The sequence below is a fragment of the Mobula hypostoma genome, chromosome 22, assembly GCF_963921235.1.
Source record: "Mobula hypostoma chromosome 22, sMobHyp1.1, whole genome shotgun sequence".
NCBI classification, from domain to species: Eukaryota; Metazoa; Chordata; class Chondrichthyes; order Myliobatiformes; family Myliobatidae; genus Mobula; species Mobula hypostoma.
The window spans coordinates 2,700,208-2,727,818 of NC_086118.1; the positions used below are offsets into that span (position 1 = coordinate 2,700,208).

General features: G+C 44.5%; 1 protein-coding gene across 2 annotated transcripts in view; it reads left to right on the top strand.

Annotated features, from left to right (window-relative positions):
• The window catches only part of galk1 (galactokinase 1), a 50,244-nt gene extending 42,621 nt beyond the window's left edge, over positions 1 to 7,623 (top strand). For both annotated transcript variants that reach the window (XM_063030729.1, XM_063030731.1), the window contains exon 8: positions 5,817 to 7,623. In XM_063030729.1, the coding sequence (XP_062886799.1) occupies positions 5,817 to 5,888 (72 nt within the window). In that variant the 3' untranslated portion in view covers positions 5,889 to 7,623. The remainder of the gene's footprint in view (positions 1 to 5,816) is intronic.
• The last annotated feature ends 19,988 nt before the right edge of the window (positions 7,624 to 27,611 follow it).

Consider the following 27,611-nt stretch of genomic DNA (forward strand, 5'->3'; position numbering starts at 1 on the left):
TGTTCAAGTAGGGTTAAACTCACCTCAGTTAGGGATGCCAACTTTCTCACTCCCAAATAAGGGACAAAAGTAGCAGTCAAATCCCGAGACACCTGTGTTTATCCCAGGAAAAAGTACCATGACCATGAAGCCTTGCGCGGGCACCTGTGTGCGCCTGCGTGGCGTTCCGTTTCTTCCTCCCACAATTCCGTTTTGGCTTAATCTTGCCAACTACACTGTACATACATTATTTCTACTTTATATAGGCTGTGTATTTATCATATAATTCCTGCTTTTAGTGTTATTTTTGGTTTTATGTGTTATTTGGTATGATTTGATAGGTTATTTTTTGGGTCTGGGAACGCTCAAAAATTTTTCCCATATAAATTACTGGTAATTGCTTCTTCGCTTTACGCCATTTTGGTACGAAAGGTTTCATAGGAACGCTGTACCTTAGCGGGGGAAATACAGGACAAGGGTGGTCCCGTATGGGACGAACCAATTTAGCCCAATTTTCGGGATGTCCCGGCAAATACAGGACAGTTGGTAACCCTATGTTCAAGTCCAACAGTGCGTGACAGGGAATGAGGAAAGGTGCAGCTGACTTGTTTCCTCGCGGCCCGGTAGCACCTGCTTTGCGGGCCGGTACCAGTCTGCGGCCCGGTGGTTGGGGACCGCTGCTCTAGGTTTACTCCCCTCAATCTTTCCAGAGAGTATGAGTTTTTCTAGTTCATCTTTCTGCATGATGTGTCCTAGGAATCTGAGTTGTCTTTGTCTTATTGTTGGTATGAGTGATCGAACTGCTTGGGCTCTTCTGAGAAATACTTCATTTGATGTGTATGTGGTCTACGATATTTTTAACATTCTCCTGTAGAACCAGCTGCCTCTAGTCTCTTTTCCATTGCTGGAGAAATGGTCCAGCATTCACTTCCATAAGTCAGGATAGAATAAATGTAGCACTGCAAATGTAGCAGAGGTAATACAGAGATGAATTTTGGACCGCATCCAAATCTGGGAAGAATACTCACGTTTCTGCTGCATTGATGGTGAGGCTATGTGGAATGATGGTGTTCCCTGCACACGCTCTGAAGGCCGTGCCCAGTCTGCATCTATGTGGATGGAATCCACACTGTGGTCCAGGGAGCAGCTCTGGGCCCAGGGAAGGAGCGAAAGCCCAGTGAGGAGAGATGGGTGATGTGCTGCCTTAGCCATGAGGTGATTTCAGAAATAAACTTTATTCATAAAAGATCGTTTGTTCGTTATGTGCCATGTTGTATGATGTGGTTTTCCATGACCGTGTTTTTTCTTGGCAAATTTTTCTACAGAAGTAGTTTGCCATTGCCTTCTGGGTAGTGTCGTTACAAGATGGGTGACCCCGGCCATTATTGATACTCCTTAGAGATTGTCTGCTTGGCATCAGTGGTCACGTAACCATGCGTGATATGCACCAGCTGCTCACATGGCTTCACATGACCCTGACTGGGGACTAAGCAGGTGCTACACCTGCAGGGTAGTGGAGGGAAAGAGCACCTTGCGCCTCCTTTGATAAAGACGCATCTCCACCCCGCCACATATCATTAAAGATATACATGACAATTGCAAAAAATAGTGCAAGGATTAATTTACAATCAGAATATGTCCAGTCTGTACATCCATTTCTGGGTCTGTACGTTTGCAGTGTTAGAACATTCTATGTACAAAGTACTATAGCTGCTTCTGTGGCGTCTTTGAGGGCTTGAAAGGCTTTTCCTCAGGACCCAGCTTTCAGTGTCCAATGTAATAGCTGGACCTGGGACTGCATTCCTTCCTCACAAAGCCTTTGCTTTGGCAGCTCTGAACTTCAGTGCGTCCCTCAGCACGTACTCCTGCAGCCTGGACTATGCCAGTTGACATTTCATTGGACTTGAAGGTCAACAAATTTTGGACAGACCAAAATGTGTCTTCCAGTGAGCTGATCTTCGAGCAGTATTGTGTACAGTTCTGGTCACCGAATTATAGGAAAGATGTCAACAAAATAGAGAGAGTACAGAGGAGATTTACTAGAATGTTACCTGGGTTTCAGCACCTAAGTTACAGAGAAAGGTTGAACAAATTAGGTCTTTATTCTTGAGGGGGAACTTGATAGAGGTATTTAAAATTATGAGGGGGATAGATAGAGTTGACGTGGATAGGCTTTTTCCATTGAGAATGGGGGAGATTCAAACAAGAGGACGCAAGTTGAGAGTTAAAGTGCAAAAGTTTAGGGGTAACATGAGGGGGAACTTCTTTACTCAGAGAGTGGTAGCTGTGTGGAACGAGCTTCCAGCAGAAGTGGTTGAGGCAGGTTCGATGTTGTCGTTTAAAGTTAAATTGGATAGATATATGGACAGGAAAGGATTGGAGGGTTATGGGCTGAGTGCAGGTTGGTGGGACTAGGTGAGAGTAAGAGTTCGGCACGGACTAGAAAGGCCGAGATGGCCTGTTTCCGTGCTGTAATTGTTATATGGTTATATACTTGATGTTTGTCTCGGCATGTGTGCCTTGGATCAGAGAGTGCTCTTGTTATGCCCAGTTGCTGTGGATATTCTTTGCAAGTCCATAGTCCACCAAGAGGTCTTATCTTATCTTCATTGTCTTGGAGATTATCTTATCTTCATCGTAGCTGTCCCACGGTATCGGGCATTGGGAGTTAGTCTTACTTCAGTGATGGGCAAATTTTTGGAGAAGATTTTTAGCAACAGGATTTACGAGCATTTGGAGAGGCATAGTCTAGTTGGAGGTCGTCAACATGGCTTACTGAGGGGCATGCTTCATGAGCTTGATTAAATTCTTTGAGGATGTGACAAAGTACTTTGAAGGTAGAGCAGTAGATATGGTGTATGTGGACTTTACGGAGGCTTGGATAATGTTTCCCACAGTAAGACTCATTCAGAAAGTCAGGAGGCATGGGATCCAGGACTATGTGAATTGGCTTGCCTGTAGAATGCTGAGGTGGTAGTAGATGGACAGTATTCTGTCTGGAGGTTGGTGACTGGTTGTGTCCTGCAGGGATCTGTTCTGGGATCCCTGCTCTTGGTGATTTTTATTAATAATTTGGATGAGAAAGGGTGGGTTAATAAGTTTGCAGATGACAAGAACGTTAGTGGAAATGTTGATAGTGTGGAGGGTTGTTGTAGGTTGAAGTGGGACATTGACAGGCTGCAGAGCTGGACTGGAGTTCAATGGGGAAGAGTGAAGTGACTCATTTTGGGAAGTTGAATTTGAAGGCAGAATATAGGATTAATGGCAGGATTCTTAGCAGTTCAGTTCTTAATGCCCACATCCATCGATCCCTCACAGTTGCTGTGCAGGTTGATATGATTGTTAAGAAGGCATATGGTGTGCTGGCCTCCATTAGTTGTGGTGGTGGTGGGGGGGGGAATAAGGAGGAGGAGAAGATGGTGGCGCGACGCAGCGCGTTTGGCCACTCCAGTGGTGATGTCTGTTATGTGTCAAGTAGGGTACCGTGCACAACTCTGATTTGATGGAGACAGACGCGAGAGCACGGAAGAACGTCTGGAGAAAGTTCTGAAATGCCCGCTTCGCTGCCGCTGCTACTGTGTGAACCGGAATCTCCAGAGCTGAAGGCCCCGAATCCTTGGCTTTGCATGTTTCGGCGGCCAGGCCAAGGTCGAAGGCCCTCAGCAGAAGATGGCGTTCAGGAGGCTGTACTGGAGGGGCTGGTCGGAAGCTCGAAGTTTTCGGATGGACGGACTCAGTGTCGGCTGTGGTCGGTTACTTCCAAGGTATCGGCAAGTTGACGGTGCCTGGAGGTTTATGGCAGGGAGTTTCTCCCTTTTGCCGCCTGCTATCGGGGACTCGGGAGTCGATCGACTCGGGGACTTTGAGACTTTTTTTTTACTGTGCCCATGGTTTGTTCTTTATCAAATTATGGTATTGTTTTGCATGGCTGTAACTATATGTTATAATTATGTGGTTCTGTCAGTGTTAGTCTTTGGTTTGTCCTGTTTTCTGTGATATCACTCTGGAGAAACATTGTATCATTTCTAATTGACAATAAACGAGGACTGAGTGTTCTCATAATCTGAAACAAAGAAAATTGGGTTCAAAAGCTGAAAGGTAATGTTGCAGCTTTGTAAAACCCTAGTTAGATGCTGCTTGGAATAGCGGACATGTTTTGTGACGATACAAACGTTTGTACATTGAACAAGCTAGGGCTTTTCTCTTCGGAGTGGAGGGGGATGAGGGGTGACTACATAGATGATAAAGGGCAGAGATGAGTGGATAGCCAGAAACATTTTCCCAGGGTGGAAATGGCTAATACATGGGCATAATTTTAAGGTGATTGGAGGAATGTGTAAGGGAGATGTCAGAGATAATTTCTTTACACAGTGGTAGGTGTATGGAATGTCTTGCCAGGGCTGGTGGTAGAGGCAGATACATTATGAACATTAAAAACTCTTAGGCACATGGATGATAGAAAAATAGAGGACTATATAGCAGGAAATGGGTTAGATTAATTTTAGAATAGGTTAAATGTTAGCACAACTTTGTGAGTGGAAGGTCCTGTATTGTGTAATGTTCTATATCTATATGTATATTTCATGGCCTCGCTTCTCCTGTCCTCTGGCCCCTGAGGCCAGGTCATACTGTTCTGCAGATTCGGATCAATCTACTGACCGAGACCATTAGTTTGAGCAAAAGGTGGCAGCATTGTCCGTGTACAGGGAGGCTTTCAGCTGCGTGCCCCCCACCAATCTAATTCCTGAGTCATACAACATAGAACAGTACAGAATGGACTGCAGCTCACAATGTTGTGCTGACCTTTGCATCTACTCCACAATCTAATCCTTCCTGCCCACACAGCCCATAACTCTCCATCTTTCCTTACTTCTTGATAGCTCATTTTGGTAAGCAGGTCCATCATGGATGTCCTTCCTAAAGCTGCCTTCAGGTCCAAAACCTGCCAGGTAAATATCCATTCCCCTGTCCCATTATGTGGGCAATGGTTTTCCTGAGCAGCCCAAGGCTGCCGGAGATTTTCCTGCCAGGTACATCACCTGTCGCAGGACTGACTTGGTCTCTTTGGCTGTGACCTTGGACAAGAGTTTGTAATCCACATTCAAATGCTCTCCTCTTCCACCCCACCCCACCCCACCCCATCACCCTTCACCATAGATTCTGATGAAGGGTCTTAGCCCAAAACTTCACCTGTTTTTCCCCTCTATGTATAGGGGCTGAATAGCTGAGTTCCTCCAGCAGTTTGTGTGTGTTGCTGAAGATTTCCATCTGCTGAATCTCTTGCACACCCCCTTTGGATTCTGATGTGTTGTCATCTTGAAGCACAGTGTTCTTTACTTCCGGCAGGTCTTGGCACGTCATGGCTGGTAGGTTGTTGCCTCTGAGCATTCTATTTGTCTCAAGGACATGATGCAGCCCATGGTCAAAGACCCAGCCTCTTCTGCTTGCTGTCATCTAACAGCTCCACAGTAGATGACGGGAAGGTCCAGGAGGCTGTGCTGTCTGCCTTTCTGTTGTACAGACTTGCTTAGAATGATCTGCAGATTCTCACTGTTCTAGTTCTGAGAACCACAGAGATACCCTTGTGAACTTTTTGGAAGAAGTTGTTCTAGCCCAAAGAGGAACTGGTCAGAGGTGGAAAAGGATTGTACTCTATTTACACTGGGTGACTGGGATGGACGGTTTCTCAAATTACATGCGGTGGCTGGATTGGTGTGTAGTGATACTCAGCTGAATGAGGTTAAGTGAAGGTCACCTCAGTACCTTCTGTCCTATTGGCTTGTAGCCTAACAATTTGCTTGCATCTGACCAATTAACCATTTGTCTCTCACTAACAGGACACCTACAGTGGAACACCAACATTTTACATCACTAGACCTTCCAGAGGTGCTCATCTACTGCAACTCTGAGGACCAATAGGAGGGCTCATCCCAATACAGATATCTACTTACTAATCAGCAAACCAGCTTCATCTGATCCCAAGTCCTGAAATACAAAACATGCAACAAAAAGAGAGAACCGTGTGGTGTTCAGCTTTCCTCAGAGAGCAGCCTCTCAATAGCCAATGAACAACGGGTGAACCACCCTAGACCTGGTGGTCCAGTCTCAGTCTCAGTCTCAAGTCATGAGGTCCACCTCATGATGGAGTGATCTACCATAACTTTTGGTTACATGGAACGCATACAAAATGCTTGAGGACCTCAGCAAGGACAGGCAGAATCTATTCAAAAGAGTACAGTCGATGTTTTGGGCCGAGACCCTGTTGAGTTCCTCCAGCATTTTGTGTGTGTTACTTGGATTTTCGGCATCTGTAGATTTTCTCTTGTTTGTGTTTTGGTCACATGGCACAGTTTTGTGATGGCAACCACTTTCTGCAATATTTGAGTCTCCAGGCTGTCACCCACACCCTTGATTTATAGGAACATAGAGCTACTGGGCACAGACTTTACTAAGGGTTACAGAACCAAGGGAGGTAAATGAGGTACAGACAGATCAGTGCTGATCTAAATGAATGGTAAAGCTGTTTAGGGGGCTGAACGGCTTTATTCCTTACCTCTGAATGTCAGCTGAACTTAGCATTGAGTAAGGTCTCACACACTGCTGAACGTCAGATGAACAACCCCCCACCCCCCACCCATTTATTATTGGGCAACTGCTTGGAATACAGTACTGATGTCACACTTGTTACTGTGAGGTTCAGTAGTCTTGTTGAAATAATTGGTTCTCATAGGAATAACATAATGCCCTTGCTTCTGGTTTCTGAACTATGTAGGCATTACTCTCCAAACAGACTGGACACTGACAGTTGACAAGACCATCAGTGCTGTTGAACAGGGCATTGCTGTATGATCTTCCACAGCTAACCGCACTTTGATTATAAACACTAGGAACCAACTTTCCGTGGGCTCAGTCCACAGAACGTTGTGCTGTTTCCCACTCATTCCATAAGGAAAGATTTAAAACAAAAGTTAATAGTATATGAAGCAGAGTCAGTGATGTGCACTTTAGAATGAGGGGAGATTGTTACTAATTGGTACAATTTGCCTTTGTTTCTTGGTGAAGTTTAGAGAATGTTTCATAGAACAGTATAGGAACAAACTCTTTGGCCAACAGTGTCTGTACCAAATGAAACTCATCCATTTTGCTTGCACATGATCCATACCCCTCCATTCCCTGTACACTCATGTGTCTCTCTCAAAGCCCCTGAATGTCGCTTTCATCTGTTTCTGCTATTGCCTCTGGCAGCACCTTCTAGGCACTGTTGGAATTAGTTGTTTTTTATGCTTTTGATATTAGTTGAATTGCTATAAGACTAAGTCATAGTTTTCACTAACGTACAATTTGTATTTTAACAAACTCCTATATTTTCACAATATGTGGTGTTTGTCTCCACCTACTGGCAATGAAGTGGTATAGCAGTTACATAAAGGTTACCATTGGCTAAGTATTAGTACATAATACAGATGCTGTAACTGTGACTTTGAATTGGTCATTCCAGTTCACAGGAATGTGGCCTTACCTAAAATACAAGTGCCAGCTTTCACCAAGATGCCATCTTTGTATTTTGTTCTGTCTTTCTCTGAGGATCTTCAGTTCATATGCTCTGTATGTTGCTTTGTTTAAAGTTTAAAATAAATGATCATGAAGCAATAAGTTTCCACTCATTCTTGGACTTCTAAAAGAACCTGGGGATCAGAAAAATCACTTGAGATCCCACAGCACCTACCACCCTCTGTGTAAAATATTTCGCCACACCCAACCTGCTTTAAACTTCCCCCTCTCATCTTAAAGCTGTGTCCTAGTATTCAACATTTCTACCCTGGGATGAAGATTCTGGCAAGTCTGTTGTGATGTGAACAAAGTCACCGGAGAGATGGAGCTGGTTGATATAAACAAGAATGGGTAGCAGGCACCATATTGAGACCCTTTCTGAAGAAGAGGCCTGTTCAACTAATATTACATGACATTTATATGCTAAAGATCGAAGGACAATTCTATAGTTACAATGTATCTACAATGCTTCCTTTGAATTACATGTAACTCACAGCTCCTTCGCACTCATGCTCCAAACAGTAAAATGAATGTTAATCAGCATTGTCTGGTTTTTCAATTGACTGCAGTCCACAGCTCTAGGAAGCTTTGGTCCAGAACTGCATTTTAAATTTAATCTACAGTCCACATTCACGTGTAAAGATTGAGCAGCATCAGTTAGAATCGATGAGTCGATGTTTTGGGCCGGAACCCTTCGCCAGGACTGAAGAATGAAAGATGGGGAAGGATTTGAAGAATGCTTGTAGCGTCAGTTGAAAGACCGGTAATTTGAAAGACAAAGGGGTGGGGGAGGGGAAGCATTGACGTCATAGCCCTGAAAACAATGGGTGGTAGTAGAAGGAGGCGGAACCATGAGGGGGCTGGGGGAGGGGGGTAGAGTGAAATAGGGATAGAGGATTTCACTCTACCCCCTCCCCCAGCCCCCTCATGGTTCCGCCTCCTTCTACTACTCATTGTTTTCAGGGCTATGACGTCAATGCTTCCCCTCCCCCACCCCTTTGTCTTTCAAATTATCGGTCTTTCAACTGAAGCTACAAGCATTCTTCAGATCCTTCCCCATCTTTTATTTTTCAGTCCTGACGAAGGGTTCCGGCCCGAAACGTTGACTCATCGTTTCTAAGTGATGCTGCCCGACCTGCTGAGTTCATTCAGCGTACTGAAAGTGTTGCTTTGATCACAGCATCTGCAGATTATTTTGTGTTTACAGGTGTAAAGATTGGTAGCTTAAGTTAATATATGGCTATACACCCTAAGTCCAGAATATGCTGTAACACTTCCCATTTTATAAACTTCTCTCAGTTCACCCCTCAGTTTTGAATGCTCCGGAGAAAACAACCCATGTCTCTACAACTGCTTGTAGCCAATACCCTCCAATTCAGGCAGCATCCTGATAAAACTCTTCCGAATCTTCTCCAAAGCTTCCTGTAATAGGGTGACAAACCCTCATGTAATACTTAAAGTGCAGCCTGATCGAAATTTGATACCACTGCAATGTGACTTCCCTAGTGACGAAGGCAGGCATGACCTAAGCTTTCTTTACCATGCATGTACTTGGCCTCCAAGATCCCCCTGTATGTCAAAGTTGATGAGGGATCTTCCATTAACAGTATGCTTTCCTGTTACATTTGACCTTCACACTTGCCCAAAATAAGTTCCATCTGCCATTTCTCTGCTCATAAATATTTGATCTGTATCCTGATGTGTCCTGAGAAAGGATCTCAGCCCAAAACGTTGACTGCTATTCCTCTCCATAGACCCTGCCTGATTTACTGAGTTCCTCCACACTTGGAGTGTAGTTTTCAGTAAATAGTCTATTTTGAACAATATTCTTTTCTCCTGTTGTAACCTCTAACCATAGAAACTACAGCACAGAAACAGGCCTTTTGGCCCTTCTTGGCTGTGCCTAACCATTTTCTGCCTAGTCCCACTGACCTGCACACAGACCATATCCCTCCATACACCTCCCTTCCATGTATCTGTCCAATTTATCCTTAAATGTTAAAAAAGAACCCGCATTTACCACCTCGTCTGGCAGCTCATTCCATACTCCCACCACTCTCTGTGTGAAGAAGCCCCCCCCCAATGCTCACTTTAAACTTTTCCCCCCTCACCCTAAACCCATGTCCTCTGGTTTTTTTCTCCCCTTGCCTCTGTGGAAAAAGCCTGCTTGCATTCACTCTATCTATACCCATCATAATTTTATATACCTCTATCAAATCTCCCCTCATTCTTCTACGCTCCAGGGAATAAAGTCCCAACCTATTCAACCTTTCTCTGTAACTGAGTTTCTCAAGTCCCGGCAACATCCTTGTAAACCTTCTCTGCACTCTTTCAACCTTATTTATATCCTTCCTGTAATTTGGTGACCAAAACTGAACACAATACTCCAGATTCGGCCTCACCAATGCCTTATACAACCTCATCATAACATTCCAGCTCTTATACTCAATACTTTGATTAATAAAGGCCAATGTACCAAAAGCTCTCTTTACGACCCTATCTACCTGTGACGCCACTTTTAGGGAATTTTGTATCTGTATTCCCAGATCCCTCTGTTCCACTGCACTCCTCAGTGCCTTACCATTAACCCTGTATGTTCTACCTTGGTTTGTCCTTCCAACGTGCAATACCTCACACTTGTCTGTATTAAACTCCATATGCCATTTTTCAGCCCATTTTTCCAGCTGGTCCAAGTCCCTCTGCAGGCTCTGAAAACCTTCCTCACTGTCTACTACACCTCCAATCTTTGTATCATCAGCAAACTTGCTGATCCAATTTACCACATTATCATCCAGATCATTGATATAGATGACAAATAACAATGGACCCAGCACTGATCCCTGTGGCACACCACTAGTCACAGGCCTCCACTCAGAGAAGCAATTCTCTACCACCACTCTCTGGCTTCTTCCATCGAGCCAATGTCTAATCCAATTTACCACCTCTCCATGTATACCTAGCGACTGAATTTTCCTAACTAACCTCCCATGCGGGACCTTGTCAAAGGCCTTACTGAAGTCCATGTAGACAATATCCACTGCCTTCCCTTCATCCACTTTCCTGGTAACCTCCTTGAAAAACTCCAATAGATTGGTCAAACATGACCTACCACGCACAAAGCCATGTTGACTCTCCCTAATAAGTCCCTGTCTATCCAAATGCTTGTAGATTCTGTCTCTTGGTACTCCCTCCAATAACTTACCTACTACCGACGTTAAACTTACTGGCCCATAATTTCCTGGATTACTTTTCGATCCTTTTTTAAACAACGGAACAACATGAGCCACTCTCCAATCCTCTGGCACCTCACCTGTAGACAGCGACATTTTAAATATTTCAGTCAGGGCCCCTGCAATTTCAACACTAGTCTCCTTCAAGCTCCGAGGGAACACCCTGTCAGGTCCCGGGGATTTATCCACTTTAATTTTCCTCAAGACAGCAAGGACCTCCTCCTTTTCGATCTGTACAGTTTCCATAATCTCACTACTTGTTTCCCTTAATTCCATAGACTTCATGCCAGTTTCCTTAGTAAACACAGATGCAAAAAACCTATTTAAGATCTTCCCCATTTCCTTTGGTTCCATAACCTTTGCTAAAGATGCAGTCCTGATGTTAAGGGTGAACATGAGTGTTAATATACTACAGTGTAACAGCTTGAACTTACTCTCAGTCAGACTACTCCCCATGGGAGCAGAATTCTGTTCGGTGTGGTAACAGCCATGTGCAGATTCTTCACATGGATTGGTCTGGTGGTTTGGTGCTAGTCTGTGCCATCTAATGTCTTCTATCAGCTCACTTAGACACTGGAGCTGTCTGCAGAAAGCCCTGGTATAGTCACCATTTGGCAGTGACAGAGAACTCTCAACTCGCACAACATTGGTGGGATGACAGCACTGGATGCTCCTCTTGCCCAAGGTGGCCATCGGTCAGGACTCAGTAAGGTGGAGGCTCGAGTGCTGGGGAATGGAATTTCCACTTAACCCAGCAGAATGTGGCAAAATTGAAAACTGGTGTAGAACTTGGCCACAGTCTGTTGTACATTTATGTTTGTTATTGAAAGTCTTGTCAATTGATTAGCGCAAAGTTGGAGACTTCATCCTCTTGACCCAACTTTAGGGAATAATTTAGATTTGAAATCTCAGGACAGAACACAGTGCTTATGAACCTTGTTACAGGATATGCAATAGCCAGTTAACAAAAGGCATTGTGTTTCTGATGTCTGTTAAAAGATGTTGGTTAATACTATCCAGGACACACAGTCCCTATTCTTTAATTCATTACCTGGAAATCCTGATGGTTTTGTATCTGGCTTACGGAATGCTAATTCCAACACTCCCTTTAACTCTGCAAGGACCCTGGTTCCTGGTACCAGGGAGACCTGTTTCCTAGGCTCATTTTTAAACTCACAGCTCCTATAGTTTCAGCACTTCCTTTAAACTCGCTGCAGAGTGGCCAAGATTTTATGCTCAAAAGTGTGATTTAAAGGAGAATATAGGGAGCTAGGAAGGGAGTTGAGAAAAAGGACCGCAAAGGTAGTAATCTCGGGATTACTGCCTGTGCCACGCGACAGTGAGAGTAGGAATGCGATGAGGTGGAGGATAAATGTGTGGCTGAGGGATTGGAGCAGGAGGCAGGGATTCAAGTTTTTGGATCATTGGGACTTCTTTTGGCGCAGGCGTGACCTGTACAAAAAGGATGGGTTACACTTGAATCCTAGGGGGACCAATATCCTGGCAGGGAGATTAGCGGGGGCTACTGAGGTGACTTTAAACTAGAATGGTTGGGAGGTGGGAATCAAATTAAAGAGGCTAGGTGTGAGGAGGTTAGTTCACAACAGGGGGATGGGAAGCAGTGCAGAGAGACAGAGGGGTGTAAAGTGAGGGTAGAAGCAAAAAGTAGTAAGGAGAAAAGTAAAAGTGGCAGGCTGACAAATCCAGGGCAAGCATCAAAAAGGGCCACTTTTCAACATAATTGTATAAGGGCTAAGAGAGTTGTAAAAGAGAGCCTGAAGGCTTTATGTGTCAATGCAAGGAGCATTCGTAATAAGGTGGATGAATTGAAAGTGCAGATTGTTATTAATGATTATGATATAGTTGGGATCACAGAGACATGGCTCCAGGGTGACCAGGGATGGGAGCTCAACGTTCAGGGATATTCAATATTCAGGAGGGATAGACATGAAGGAAGGGGAGGTGGGGTGGCGTTGCTGGTTAAAGAAGAGATTAACGCAATAGAAAGGAAGGACATAAGCCGGGAAGATGTGGAATCGATATGGGTAGAGCTGCGTAACACTAAGGGGCAGAAGACGCTGGTGGGAGTTGTGTACAGGCCACCTAACAGTAGTAGTGAGGCCAGAGATGGTATTAAACAGGAAATTAGAAATGTGTGCAATAAAGGAACAGCAGTTATAATGGGTGACTTCAATCTACATGTAGATTGGGTGAACCAAATTGGTAAAGGTGCTGAGGAAGAGGATTTCTTGGAATGTATGCGGGATGGTTTTTTGAACCAACATGTCGAGGAACCAACTAGAGAGCAGGCTATTCTGGACTGGGTTTTGAGCAATGAGGAAGGGTTAATTAGCGATCTTGTCGTGAGAGGCCCCTTGGGTAAGAGTGACCATAATATGGTGGAATTCTTCATTAAGGTGGAGAGTGACATAGTTAATTCAGAAACAAAGGTTCTGAACTTAAAGAGGGGTAACTTTGAAGGTATGAGACGTGAATTAGCTAAGATAGACTGGCAAATGACACTTAAAGGATTGACAGTGGATATGCAATGGCAAGCATTTAAAGGTTGCATGGATGAACTACAACAATTGTTCATCCCAGTTTGGCAAAAGAATAAATCAAGGAAGGTAGTGCACCCGTGGCTGACAAGAGAAATTAGGGATAGTATCAATTCCAAAGAAGAAGCATACAAATTAGCCAGAGAAAGTGGCTCACCTGAGGACTGGGAGAAATTCAGAGTTCAGCAGAGGAGGACAAAGGGCTTAATTAGGAAGGGGAAAAAAGATTATGAGAGAAAACTGGCAGGGAACATAAAAACGGACTGTAAAAGCTTTTATAGATATGTAAAAAGGAAAAGACTGGTAAAGACAAATGTAGGTCCCCTGCAGACAGAAACAGGTGAATTGATTATGGGGAGCAAGGACATGGCAGACCAATTGAATAATTACTTTGGTTCTGTCTTCACTAAGGAGGACATAAATAATCTTCCAGAAATAGTAGGGGACAGAGGGTCCAGTGAGATGGAGGAACTGAGCGAAATACATGTTAGTAGGGAAGTGGTGTTAGGTAAATTGAAGGGATTGAAGGCAGATAAATCCCCAGGGCCAGATGGTCTGCATCCCAGAGTGCTTAAGGAAGTAGCCCAAGAAATAGTGGATGCATTAGTGATAATTTTTCAAAACTCGTTAGATTCTGGACTAGTTCCTGAGGATTGGAGGGTGGCTAATGTAACTCCACTTTTTAAAAAAGGAGGGAGAGAGAAACCGGGGAATTATAGACCGGTTAGCCTAACGTCGGTGGTGGGGAAACTGCTGGAGTCAGTTTTCAAGGATGTGATAACAGCACATTTGGAAAGCGGTGAAATGATCGGACAAAGTCAGCATGGATTTGTGAAAGGAAAATCATGTCTGACGAATCTCATAGAATTTTTTGAGGATGTAACTAGTAGAGTGGATAGGGGAGAACCAGTGGATGTGGTATATTTGGATTTTCAAAAGGCTTTTGACAAGGTCCCACACAGGAGATTAGTGTGCAAACTTAAAGCGCACGGTATTGGGGGTAAGGTATTGGTGTGGGTGGAGAATTGGTTAGCAGACAGGAAGCAAAGAGTGGGAATAAACGGGACCTTTTCAGAATGGCAGGCGGTGACTAGTGGGGTACCGCAAGGCTCAGTGCTGGGACCCCAGTTGTTTACAATATATATTAATGACTTGGATGAGGGAATTAAATGCAGCATCTCCAAGTTTGCGGATGACACGAAGCTGGGTGGCAGTGTTAGCTGTGAGGAGGATGCTAAGAGGATGCAGGGTGACTTGGATAGGTTGGGTGAGTGGGCAAATTCATGGCAGATGCAATTTAATGTGGATAAATGTGAAGTTATCCACTTTGGTGGCAAAAATAGGAAAACAGATTATTATCTGAATGGTGGCCGATTAGGAAAAGGGGAGGTGCAACGAGACCTGGGTGTCATTATACACCAGTCATTGAAAGTGGGCATGCAGGTACAGCAGGCGGTGAAAAAGGCGAATGGTATGCTGGCATTTATAGCGAGAGGATTCGAGTACAGGAGCAGGGAGGTACTACTGCAGTTGTACAAGGCCTTGGTGAGACCACACCTGGAGTATTGTGTGCAGTTTTGGTCCCCTAATCTGAGGAAAGACATCCTTGCCATAGAGGGAGTACAAAGAAGGTTCACCAGATTGATTCCTGGGATGGCAGGACTTTCATATGAAGAAAGACTGGATGAACTGGGCTTGTACTCGTTGGACTTTAGAAGATTGAGGGGGGATCTGATTGAAACGTATAAGATCCTAAAGGGATTGGACAGGCTAGATGCAGAAGGATTGTTCCCGATGTTGGGGAAGTCCAGAACGAGGGGCCACAGTTTGAGGATAGAGGGGAAGCCTTTTAGGACCGAGATTAGGAAAAACTTCTTCACACAGAGAGTGGTGAATCTGTGGAATTCTCTGCCACAGGAAACAGTTGAGGCCAGTTTATTGGCTATATTTAAGAGGGAGTTAGATATGGCCCTTGTGGCTACGGGGGTCAGGGGGTATGGAGGGAAGGCTGGGGCGGGGTTCTGAGTTGGAGGATCAGCCATGATCATAATAAATGGTGGTGCAGGCTCGAAGGGCCGAATGGCCTACTCCTGCACCTATTTTCTATGTTTCTATGTTTCTATGTTTCTATTGCTAAGAATCTTTTCCAACAGCTTTCCCACCACAGATGTAAGGCTCCTGGTCTATAATTACCCGGACTATCCCTACTACCTTTTTTGAACAAGGGGACAACATTCGCCTCCCTCCAATCCTCCGGTACCATTCCCATGGACAATGAGGACATAAAGATCCTAGCCAGAGGCTCAGCAATCTCTTCCCTCGCCTCATGGAGCAGCCTGGGGAATATTCCATCAGGCCCCGGGGACTTATCCGTCCTAATGTATTTTAATAACTCCAACACCTCCTCTCCCTTAATATCAACATGATCCAGAACATCAACCTCACTCATATTGTCCTCACTGTCATCAAGTTCCCTCTCACTGATGAATAACCATATAACTATTACAGCACAGAAACAGGCTATCTCAGGGCTTCTAGTCATGCCGAACACTTACTCTCACCTAGTCCCACCACCCTCCATTCCTTTCCTGCCAATATAGCTATCCAATTTAACTTTAAACGACAACATCGAACCTGCCTCAACCACTTCTGCTGGAAGCTCGTTCCACACAGCTACCACTCTCTGAGTAAAGAAGTTCCCCCTCATGTTACCCCTAAACTTTTGCCCTTTAACTGTCAACTCATGTCCTCTTGTTTGAATCTCCCCTACTCTCAATGGAAAAAGCCTATCCATGTCAACTCTATCTAACCCCCTCATAATTTTAAATACCTCTATCAAGTCCCCCCTCAACCTTCTATGTTCCAAAGAATAAAGACCCAACTTGTTCAACCTTTCTCTGTAACTTAGGTGATGAAACCCAGGTAACATTCTAGTAAATCTTCTCTGTACTCTCTCTATTTTGTTGACATCTTTCCTATAATTTGGTGACCAGAACTGTACACAATACTCCAAATTTGGCCTCACCAGTGCCTTGTACAATTTTAACATTACATCCCAACTCCTATACTCAATGCTCTGATTTATAAATGCCAGCATACCAAAAGCTTTCTTCACCACCCTATCCACATGATATTCCACCTTGAGGGAACTATGCATCATTATTCCTAGATCCCTCTGTTCTACTGCATTCTTCAATGCCCTACCATTTACCATGTATGTCCTATTTTAATTAGTCCTACCAAAATGTAGCACCTCACATTTATCAGCATTAAACTCCATCTGCCATCTTTCAGCCTACTCTTCTAACTGGTCTAAATCTCTCCACAAGCTTTGAAAACCTACTTCATTATCCACAACTCCACCTATCTTAGTATCATCTGCATACTTACTCATGCAATATACCACCCCATCATCCAGATCATTAATGTATATGACAAACAACATTGGACCCAGTACAGATCCCTGAGGCACACCACTAGTCACCAGCCTCCAATCTGACAAACAGTTATCCGCCACTACTCTCTGGCATCTCCCATCCAGCCACTGCTGAATCTATTTTACTACTTAAATATTAATACCTAACGATTGAACCTTCCTAACTAACCTTCCATGTGGGACCTTGTCAAAGGCCTTACTGAAGTCTATATAGACAACATCCACCGCTTTACCCTCCTCAACTTTCCTTGTAATCTCTTCAAAAAATTCAATAAGATTTGTCAAACGTGACCTTCCACGCACAAATCCATGTTGACTGTTCCTAATCAGATCCGGTCTATCCAGATAATTATATATACCATCTCTAAGAATACTTTCCATCAATTTACCCCTCACTGACGTCAAAATCACAGGTCGATAATTGCTAGGTTTACTCTTAGAACCCTTTTTAAACAATGGAACCACATGAGCAATACGCCAATCCTCCGGCACCATCCCCGTTTCTAATGACATTTGAAATATTTCTGTCAGAGTCGCTGCTGTTTCCAGACTAACCTCCCTAAAGATCCTAGGGAATATCCTGTCAGGACCCGGAGACTTACTTACTTTTATATTCCTTAAAAGCGCCAGTACTTCCTCTTCTTTAATCATCAGAGTTTCCATAACTTCCCTACCTGTTTCCCTTACCTTACACAATTCAATATCCTTCTCCTGAGTGAATACCAAAGAAAAGAAATTGTTCAAAATCTCCCCCATCTCCTTTGGCTCCGCACATAGCCGTCCACTCTGATTTTCTAAGGGACCAATTTTATCACTCACTATCCTTTTGCTATTAATATAACTGTAGAAACCCTTTGGATTTATTTTCACCTTACTTGCCAAAGCAACCTTATATATTCTTTTAGCTTTTCTAATTTCTTTCTTAAGATTCTTTTTACATTCTTTATATTCTTCGAGCACCTCATTTACTCCATGCTGTCTATATTTATTGTAGATATCTCTCTTTTCCGAACCAAGTTTCCAATATCTCTTGAAAACCATGGTTCTCTCAAACTTTTAACCTTTCCTTTCAACCTAACAGGAACATAAAGATTCTGTACCCTCAAAATTTCACCTTTAAATGACCTCCATTTCTCTATTACATCCCTCCCATAAAACAAATTGTCCCAATCCACTCCTTCTAAATCCTTTCGCATCTCTTCAAAGTTAGCCTTCCTCCAATCAAAAATCTCAACCCTGGGTCCAGACCTATCCTCCTCCATAATTATATTGAAACTAATGGCATTGTGATCACTGGACCCGAAGTGCTCCCCAACACATACCTCCGTCACCTGCCTTATCTCATTCCCTAACAGGAGATCCAACACTGCCCCTTCTCTAGTTGGTACCTCTGTGTATTGCTGCAAAAACTATCCTGCACACATTTTACAAACTCCAAACCATCCAGCCCTTTTACAGTATGGGCATTCCAGTTTATGTGTGGAAAATTAAAATCTCCCACAATCACAACCTTGTGCTTACTACAAATATCTGCTGTCTTCTTACAAATTTGCTCCTCCAATTCTCGCTCCCATTTGGTGGTCTATAATACACCCCTATAAGAGTTACTACACCTTTCCCATTCCTCAATTCCACCCAAATAGCCTCCCTAGATGAGCCCTCTAATCTATCCTGCCAGAGCACAGCTGTAATTTTTTCTCTGACAAGCAATGCAACACCTCCCCCTCTTGTCCCTCCGATTCTATCACACCTGAAGCAATTAAATCCAGGAATATTTAGTTGCCAATCATACCCCTCCTGTAACCATGTTTCACTAATGGCTACCACATCATACTTCCAGGTATCAATCCATGCTCTAAACTCATCCACCTTTCTTATAATGCTCCTAGCATTAAAATAAATGCATTTAAGAAATTTTCCACCTCTTACTCTCTGTTTATCACTAACGGTGCTAACAACTTTACTATTTTATTTTCCTTCCTTCTCCCCTACGTCTGTTCCTACACTCTGGTTCCCCTCCCTCCTTATATCTAGTTTAAATCCACGGGAGCCTCTCTAGCAAACTTACCTGCAAGAATATTTGTCCCCCTCCAGTTCAGATGTAAACCGTCCTGCCGGAACAGGTCCCACCTTCCCTGGAAAACCGCCCCATTATGTATAAATCTGAAGCCCTCCCTCCTGCACCTTGTCTTCAGCCACATGTTGATCTGTACTATCTTACTATTTCTAAACCCGCCTGCATGTGGCACTGGTAGCAATCCTGAGATTGCTATCCTGGAGGTCCTGTCCTTTAACTTGGCGCCTAACTCCCTAAACTCACCTTTCAGGACCTCCTCACTCTTCCTACCCATATCATTGATCCCTACATGGCCCACAACATCCGGCTGCTCACCCTCCCTCTTGAGAATACTGAGAACTCGATCCGAGATATCGGGGACCTTGGCACCAGGGAGGCAACAGACCATCCAGGATTCTCAATCTCTTCCACAGAACCTCTTATCTGTCCCCCAACTATCGAATCCCCTATCACTACTGCTCTCCTCTTTTCCCTCCTTCCCTTCTGAGCTGAGGGTCCAGTCTCGGTGCCAGGACGTGACCACTACAAACTGTCCCTGGTAGGTCGTCCCCACCAACAGTATCCAAAATGATATACTTATTATTGGCAGGAACGGCCACAGTGGAGCTCTGCTCATTCTGTCTATTCCCCCTCACTCTCCTGACAGTCACCCAGCTACCTGTCTCCTGACTCTTAGGGGTGACTATCTCCCTGTAATTCCTCTCTATTTCTGCCTCTGCCTCCCGAATGATTCAAAGTTCATCCAGCTCCAGCTCCAGTTCCCTAACTCGGTTTGTCAGGATCTGCAGCTGGATGCACCTTTTACAGGTGTAGTCATCAGGGACAATTGTGCTGTCCCTGACTTCCCACATCCTGCAAATGGAACACTCAACTACCCTAACTGCTGCCTCCATTACCTACTCCTAAAGTAAGTAGATTAATTAAAAGAACTTACCCAGCCTTACCTCACTTGGAGTGAAGTTCTTCCTCAGCTTCTGCTCGCCGAAGCCTCAGTAGCCAAAGCCTTCCTACTCCGTCGCCCGGTCCGTTAATGTTCTCGCTTTTAAACAATCCCGCTGCCTCATGGTCTGACTTACACGCACTTGTGCAGTTGTGCCCTGTTCAACTGCCAAAGAATACCGAAGGGAAGTATTCATTGAGGACCTCGCTCATTTCCACAGCCTCCAGGCACATCTTCCCACCTTTATCTCTATTTGGTCCTACCTTCACTCCTGTCATCCTTCTGTTCTTCACATAATTGAAGAATGCCTTGGGGTTTTCCTTTACCCTACTCACCAAGGCCTTCTCATGCCCCCTTCTTGCTCTCCTCAGCCTCTTTCTTGCTACCCTATATTCCTCAATAGACCCATCTGAACCTCGCTCACACATTGTGTGAGAGGTTGTTGTTGTGGCACTACCTAGCCAGATTTTCAATCTCCTTTCCATGTGCTGATTCATCACCACCTTTGATTCGGCCTATGACGGTGGTGTCGTCAGCAAACTTGAATACGGCAGGAGCTGTGCTTAGCTTCACAGTCGTAAGTGTAGTGAGTAGAGCAGGGGGCTAAGCACACAGTCTTGTGGTGCCCCTGTGCTGATGAAAACCGCAGAGGAGGTGTTGTCGGCAATTGAACTGACTGGGGCTTGTAAGTGAGGAAATTGAGGATCCAATTGCACAAGGAGGTATTGACACCGAGGTCTTGGGGCTTATTGATTAGTTTTGAGGCGATGATAGTATTGAATCCAGAGCTGTAGTTAATGAAGAGCATCTTGATGTATGCATCTTCACTGGCCAGATGTTCCAGGATTAACGGAAGAGCCAATGAGTGGCATCTGCTGTGGACTTGTAGCTCCGGTAGGCCAACTGGAGTGGATCCAAGCTGCTCCTCAGGCAGGAGTTTATATGGTTCATCACTAACCACTGAAACACTTCATCACTGTGGAAGTAAGTGCTACTGGGCGACAGTCATGGAGGCAGGTCACCACATTTCTTAGGCACCAGTATAATTGAAGCCTGCTTGAAGCAGGCGTACCACAGGCTGCAGAAGTGAGAGGTTAAAGATGTCAGTGGACATTCCAGACAGTTGATCAGCACAGCTCTTCATTACTCAGCCTGGTACCCTGTCTGGGCCAGATGCTTTCTGTAGGTTCAACCTCCGAAGGATGCTCTCACATCAGCCTTAGAGCTGTAATCACAGGGTTGTCAGGGGCTGTGGGAGTTCATGAAGATGCTTCCATGTTCTGTTGATCAAAGTGAGAATAAAAGGCATTGAGCTCACCTGGGAGGGAGACCTTGTCACCAATGTCGCTTGGTTTTACTTTGTAGGAGGCAATAACATTCCATCCCTGCCACAGCTGCTGAGTATCCTTTTGTGATTCCAGTTTGGACTGGAGGTGCCACTTCCCATGTGAGATGACCTTCTGGAGGTTGTACCTGGACCTCGTATATTTTACTTGGTTGCCAGTTCTGAACACCACAGATCTGGCCCTCAGCAGATTTTGAACCTCTTGGCTCAGCCAAGGTTTCTGGTTGGGGAAGACTCCAAGTAATTTTGTGGGGCCACACTGATCCACAACTGACTTTATGGAGTCCGTGACAACCATGGCGTATTTATTCAGATACTCTGAGAAGTTCTTGAACATAGCCCAGTCCTGTGACTTGAAGCCTCTCCTCTGCCTCCTGCCACCATCTCCACATTGCCCTTACTTCTGGAGCTTTGCTCTGAAACCTATGCCCGTAAACAGAAGGAGAACATCAATAACCAGGCTCCCAGAAATGCAGTCTACAGATGGAGTGGTGGCTTTCCTTTTGGTAATATAGCAGTGTTCAAGTGTGTTGAGACTCTTAGTGCTGCAGGTGACAATTGGCCAAAGATGACTTCAAGCTTGATTGCAGGAAGGGTAAGATGAAAGAACACATACCAATCCTCATAGAGGGATCAGAAGTGGAGAGAGTGAGCAGTTTCAAGTTCCTGGTGTCGAGCTCTCTGAGGATCTAACCTGGTCCCGACACATCGATGTCGTTATAAAGAAGGCAAGACAGTGACTATACTTCATTAGGAGACTGAAGAGAGTTTGAAGAGATTTGGCATGTCAACAAATACACTCAAAAACTTCTATAGTTGTACTGTGGAGAGCATTCTGACAGGCTGCATCACTGTCTGCTATGGAGGGGCTACTGCACAGGACCGAAAGAAGCTGCAGAAGGTTGTAAATTTACTCGGCTCCATTTTGGGCACTAGCCTACAAAGTACCCAGGACATCTTCAGGGAGCGGTGTCTCAGAAAGGCAGCGTCCATTATTAAGGACCTCCAGCACCCAGGGCATGCCCTTTTCTCACTGTTACCATCAGGTAGGAGGTACAGAAGCCTGAAGGCTCACACTCAGTGATTCAGGAACAGCTTCTTCCCCTCTGCCATCCGATTCCTAAATGGACATTGAAACTTTGGACACTATCTCACTTTTAAAAAAAATACAGTATTTCTGTTTTTGCACACTTTTAAAAATCCATTCAATTTATGTAATTGATTTACTGGTTTATTTATTATTATTATTTTTATTTTATTTTATTTTATTTATTATTACTATATTTTTTCTCTGCTAGAATATGTATTGAATTGAACTGCTGCTGCTAAGTTAACAAGTTTCACATCACATGCCGGTGATAATAAACCAGATTCTGAAGTCCTCAGCAATGATTTGAAAGGCATCAGGGTAGACTGTTTCTTGTTGGCTGATCATGGCACTCATTGCTTGCTTAACATGGGCTTTTGGCAGCATGTAAACTGCAGTCAGGAGCATGGAGGAGAACTTCCTCAGTAAGTAGAATAAGAAGCACTGAATCATTAAACGTTCCAGGCTGGAGGGAACAAGAATATGACAAGTCATTATGTCCGAACACCACAAAGAGCCAATCATGAAACACTGACCTCCACTTTTAGCCCTCTTATAATCAGCAGTCTAGTCAATCTGGTGTATTGAGAAGCTCTCAGATCTGACCAATGTGTCTGAGGTTAGCCATGTCTCCATGAAACAGAGAATGCAGCATTTCCCTCTGATACTGCAATCTTGCCCTGAGTTCCTCTATCTTGTTCTCCAGAGACATTTGCTAACAAGATACTGGGTAGAGGAAGCTTTACACTGCTATTTTACTCTGGATTGGAGTCCACCGCTCCTTCCTCTCTTCCAGCCACAGTGATGTCCCTTTGTCCGTGTAAAGGTGCTGTTCCTGCATTCCTGAGAGTTCGTCTGCCAAGTTCTTCAAGATTTTGTAAAATCACTGATTTGTTAAGACTGTTTAAAAGTTAGTTAATTAAAGGGGAAAAAGAGGCTGCAGAATGAAGTAATAGCAGCTCAGAAGAGATATATCTAGAATTTTTGTGATCAGCTTGCAAAATATGCTGTATATCACCAGCACACCTTGCCAACGGCTGATGGGAAGCATCTGCTGGGGCTTGCAGTGGAGCCAGGGTCCAGCAGAATGGAGGTAGGAATCTGAAAGGGTGACTCCATGGGCACAGAATAGATGGATGTCCCTTCAGAACAGGGATGAGGAGGAATTTCTTTAGCCAGAGGGTGGAGAATCTGTGCAATTCATTGCCACAGACAGCTGTGGAGGCCAAAACATTGAATTGACTTTATTACTTACTTCCTTCATAGACATGAGGAGTAAAAATCTTTAGGATATGTCTCCATCTAAATGTGAAATGTGCAAGTCATTATAAATAGTATGCACAGCAGAATAGTCAAAATAACATAGAAATACAGTTGTGTCAGCATGAGTTAATCAGTCTGATGGCCTGGTGGAAGCAGCTGTCCTGGAGCCTCTTGGTCCTGGCTTTTATGCTGTGGTACCATTTTCCAGATGGTAACAGCCAGAACAGTTTGTGGTTGGGGTGACTCTGATCCCCAATGATTCTTCGGGCCCTTTTTACACACCTATCTTTGTACTTGTCCTGAATTGTCCTGAAGTTCACAACTACAGATGCGCTGGGCTGTCCGCACCACTCTCTGCAGAGTTCTGCAATTGAGGGAAGTACAGTTCCCATCCCAGGCAGTGATGTAGCCAGTCAGGATTCTCTCAATTGTGCCCCTGTAGAAAGTTAGGATTTGGGGCCCATACCAAACTTCCTCAACCATCTGAGGTAAAAGAGGTTACCGTTATGCCTTCTTAACCACACAGCCACTATGTACAGACCATGTGAGATCCTCGGTGATGTTCATGCTGAGGAACTTAAAGCTGTTCGCCCTCTCTACTGTCAATGGGGGTTAGCTTGTCTCCATTCCTCCTGTAGTCCACAACCAGCTCCTTTGCTTTGGCGACATTGAGGGAGAGGTTGTTTTCTTGACACCACTATGTCAGGGTGATGACTTCTTCTCTGTAGGCTGCCTCATTATTATTTGAGATTAGGCCAATCAGTGTAGTGTCATCAACAAATTCAATTAGCAGATTGGAGCTGTGTGTGGCGACACAGTCATGGGTATACAGAGAGTAAAGGAGAGGGCTTAGTACACAGCCCTGAGGGGCACCTGTGTTGAGGGTCAGAGGGGCAGAGGTGAGGGAGCCCACTCTCACCACCTGCCGGCAATCTGACAGGAAGTCCAGGATCCAGCTACACAGGGCTGGTTGAAGGCCGAGGTCTCTGAGCTTCTTGTCGAACCTGGAGGAAATTATGGTGTTGAATGCTAAACTGAGTCCAAGGACAGCATTCTCACATACGCATCTTTCTTCTCCAGGTGTGTAAGGACGGTGTGTAGAGCAGTGGCTATTGGGTCATCTGTCAATCAGTTGTGTCGGTAGGTGAATTGTAGGGGGTCCAGTCTGGGTGGTAGCAAGCTGCAGATGTAGTCCTCGACCGGCCTCTCAAAGCATTTGTTTATTTCTGAGGTGAGTGTGACAGGACACCAGTCATTCAGGCATGTTATCTTGGTCTTTTTAGGTACAGGGACAACGGTGGATGATTTGAGGTAGGAGGGCACTCTACACTGAGAGAGGGAGAGATTAAAAATCTCAGTAAACACACCAGCCAGTTGTGCTGCGCACATCCTGAGTACCCGCCCTGGGGTGCCGTCCGGTCCCGCAGCCTTGCGGCTGTCCACCCGTTGGAAACACCTGCGTACTTTGGCCTCAGAGATGGCCAAGCTGCCGGCTGCATCAGCTGTAGGTCTCCTCAGGGGCTCAGTATTGGAAACATCAAATCTAGCATAAAGAAGATTTGGCTCATCTGGGAGAAAGGCAGCGATGTTGGCAGAACCACTGCATTTAGCTTTGAAAGTTGTGTCTGGATCTTGTCCCTGTATTGTTGTTTCGCTACTTTGCGCAGATTGCAGCTGCATTTCCTGAGCTCCTGCTGATTACTGGCAGCATATGCTCTGTCTCGTGCAGTAAGTGCTGTTCACAGTGAACTGCTGATCCAGAGTTTCTGGTTTGGAAAGACCCTGACTGATTTCTGGGGGACAACATCCTCGACACACTTCCAAATGAAACTCGATACCTCATCATGGAAGACATTCCAGTTCACGTCATCAAAGCAGTCCTGTAGCAAAGAGGCTGACTGGTCGGACCAACGGTGGATGGTTTTAACTGTGGCCGCCTCGTTTCAGCTTCTGCTTGTACGTTGGCAGCAGCAAGATGCAAGAGTGATCTGGTTTTCCACATGGGGTGGGGGTGAAAGAGCACTTTGTAAGTGTTGCCGAAGGGAGGGTAGCAGTGGTTCAGTATACTCTCCTGGATGTGTTGACAAAACTTTGGAGAGACTTTGTATACATTGAGTATACTTAAAGCGGAAGTTGGTAAGTTCTTAGTCAGGGCGTGGATGGGTTACAGGGAGAAGCCAGGAGATTGGAGCTGAGAGGGAAATGGATCAGCCATGATGAAATGGCAGAGCAGACTTGATGGGCCAAATGGCCTAACTCTGCTTCTGTATCTTATGATCTTATTGAGTACAGAAGTCGGGATATCATGTCACAGCTGTATGGTTGTTAGTGAGGTCACACTTGGAGCATTGTGTGCAGCTGTAGTTGCCTAGCTACAGGGAGGATGTCATTAAAGTGGAAAAGGTGCAGAAGTTATTTACAAGGATGTTACTTGGACTGGAGGGTTTGAGTTAGAAGGAGAGACTGTGTAGGCTAGAGCTTTGTTGCTCTGGAGCACAGGAGCTCAGGAGTGACCTTGCTGGAGATAAAGAAAAGGGGCATAGATAAAGTTGATAGTGTCTTTTTTCAGAGAAAGGGAATCAAAACCTAAATGGCAGAGAGGGAAAATTTAAAAGATTGTGAGAGGAAACATCTTCATGCAGAGTGAGTGGGTATGTGGGCTGAGATGGTTGAGGTAGACACAATACCAACAGTTAAAACTCAACGACAGAATAAAGGGAAAAGAGAGGGCATAAAACATAGGAAAATTAGTGGGAGTTAGAGGATTGGCAAGCTTTTAAATACCAACAGAAAGGAACTAAAAGATGAAGTATAAAGGTAAGCTAGCTAGTAATAAAAATAAAGAGGAGACTAGAAGTTTTTTTTCATATATATAAAGAGTAAAAGAGTGGCAAGAATAGATATTGTATCGCTGGAAAATGACACTGAAGAGGTAGTAATGGAGGATGGTGAAATAGCAGATATGTATCTTGCATCAGTATTTTGCTGGAAGATACCAGCTGTATGCCAGAAAAGAAATTCATGTGTGTCAGGGGCAGAAAATAGTGTAATTGCTGTTAGTAAGGAGAAGGTGCTTGGGAAGCTGAAAGATCTGAAGGCAGATAAGTCACCTGGCCCAGATGATCTACACCCAGGATTTTGGAAGAGGTAGCTAAAAGAGATTATGAAGGCATTAGTAATGATTTTTTAAATCATGGAATGGTTCTAGAGAACTGGAAAACTGCAAATGTGACTCCACTTTAGCCTGACTAGTGATAGGGAAGCTGCTGGAGTCCATTATTAAGGATGAAGTTTGCGGTACTTGGAGGCACATGATAAAATAGGCCAAAGTCAGCATAATTTCTTTAAGGGGAAATCTTGCCTAACAAGTTCATTGGAATTCTTTCAAAAATAACTGGCAGGTAGGCAGAGGAGAGTCAGTGGATTTTGTTCACTAGTATTTTCAGAAATCCTTTGACAAGGTGCCACACGAGACTGCTTAACAAGATAAGAGCCCGTAGTATTACAGGGAAGATACTAGCATGGATAGAGCATTGGCTGATGGGCAAAAGCCCTTCATGCCCTGACTGATCATGGATCTATCAATCTCTGCCTTAAATATACCCGATGACTTGGACTCCACAGCCACCTGTGGCAAGGAATTACATAGACTCACCACTCTCTGGCTAAAGAAATTCCTCCTCATCTCTGTTCTAAAAGGACACCCCTCTATTCTGAGATTTAGTTCTCTGGTCTTAGACTCTTCCGCATAGGAAACATCCTTTCCACATCCACTCTATCAAGGCCTTTCACCATTCGATAGGTTTCAATGAGGTCACCCCTAATTCTTCTGAATTCCCATGGATACAGGCCCAGAGCTATCAAATGCTCTTCTCAATCCTGGAATCATTTTTGTGAACCTCCTTAGAACCCTCTCAAATGTAAGCACATCCTTTCTTAGATAAGGGACACAAAACTATTCTATTCACCAGTGTAGAGGCCTCAACAGGCCTTATAGAGCTGTAACATTATATCCTCGGTTTTATATTCTAATCCTTTTGAAATGACTGTTAACGTCACATTTGCCTTTCACACCACTGAGTCAACCTGTAAATCAACCTTTAGGGAATCCTGCCCAAGGACTCCCAAGCCCCTTTGCATCATAG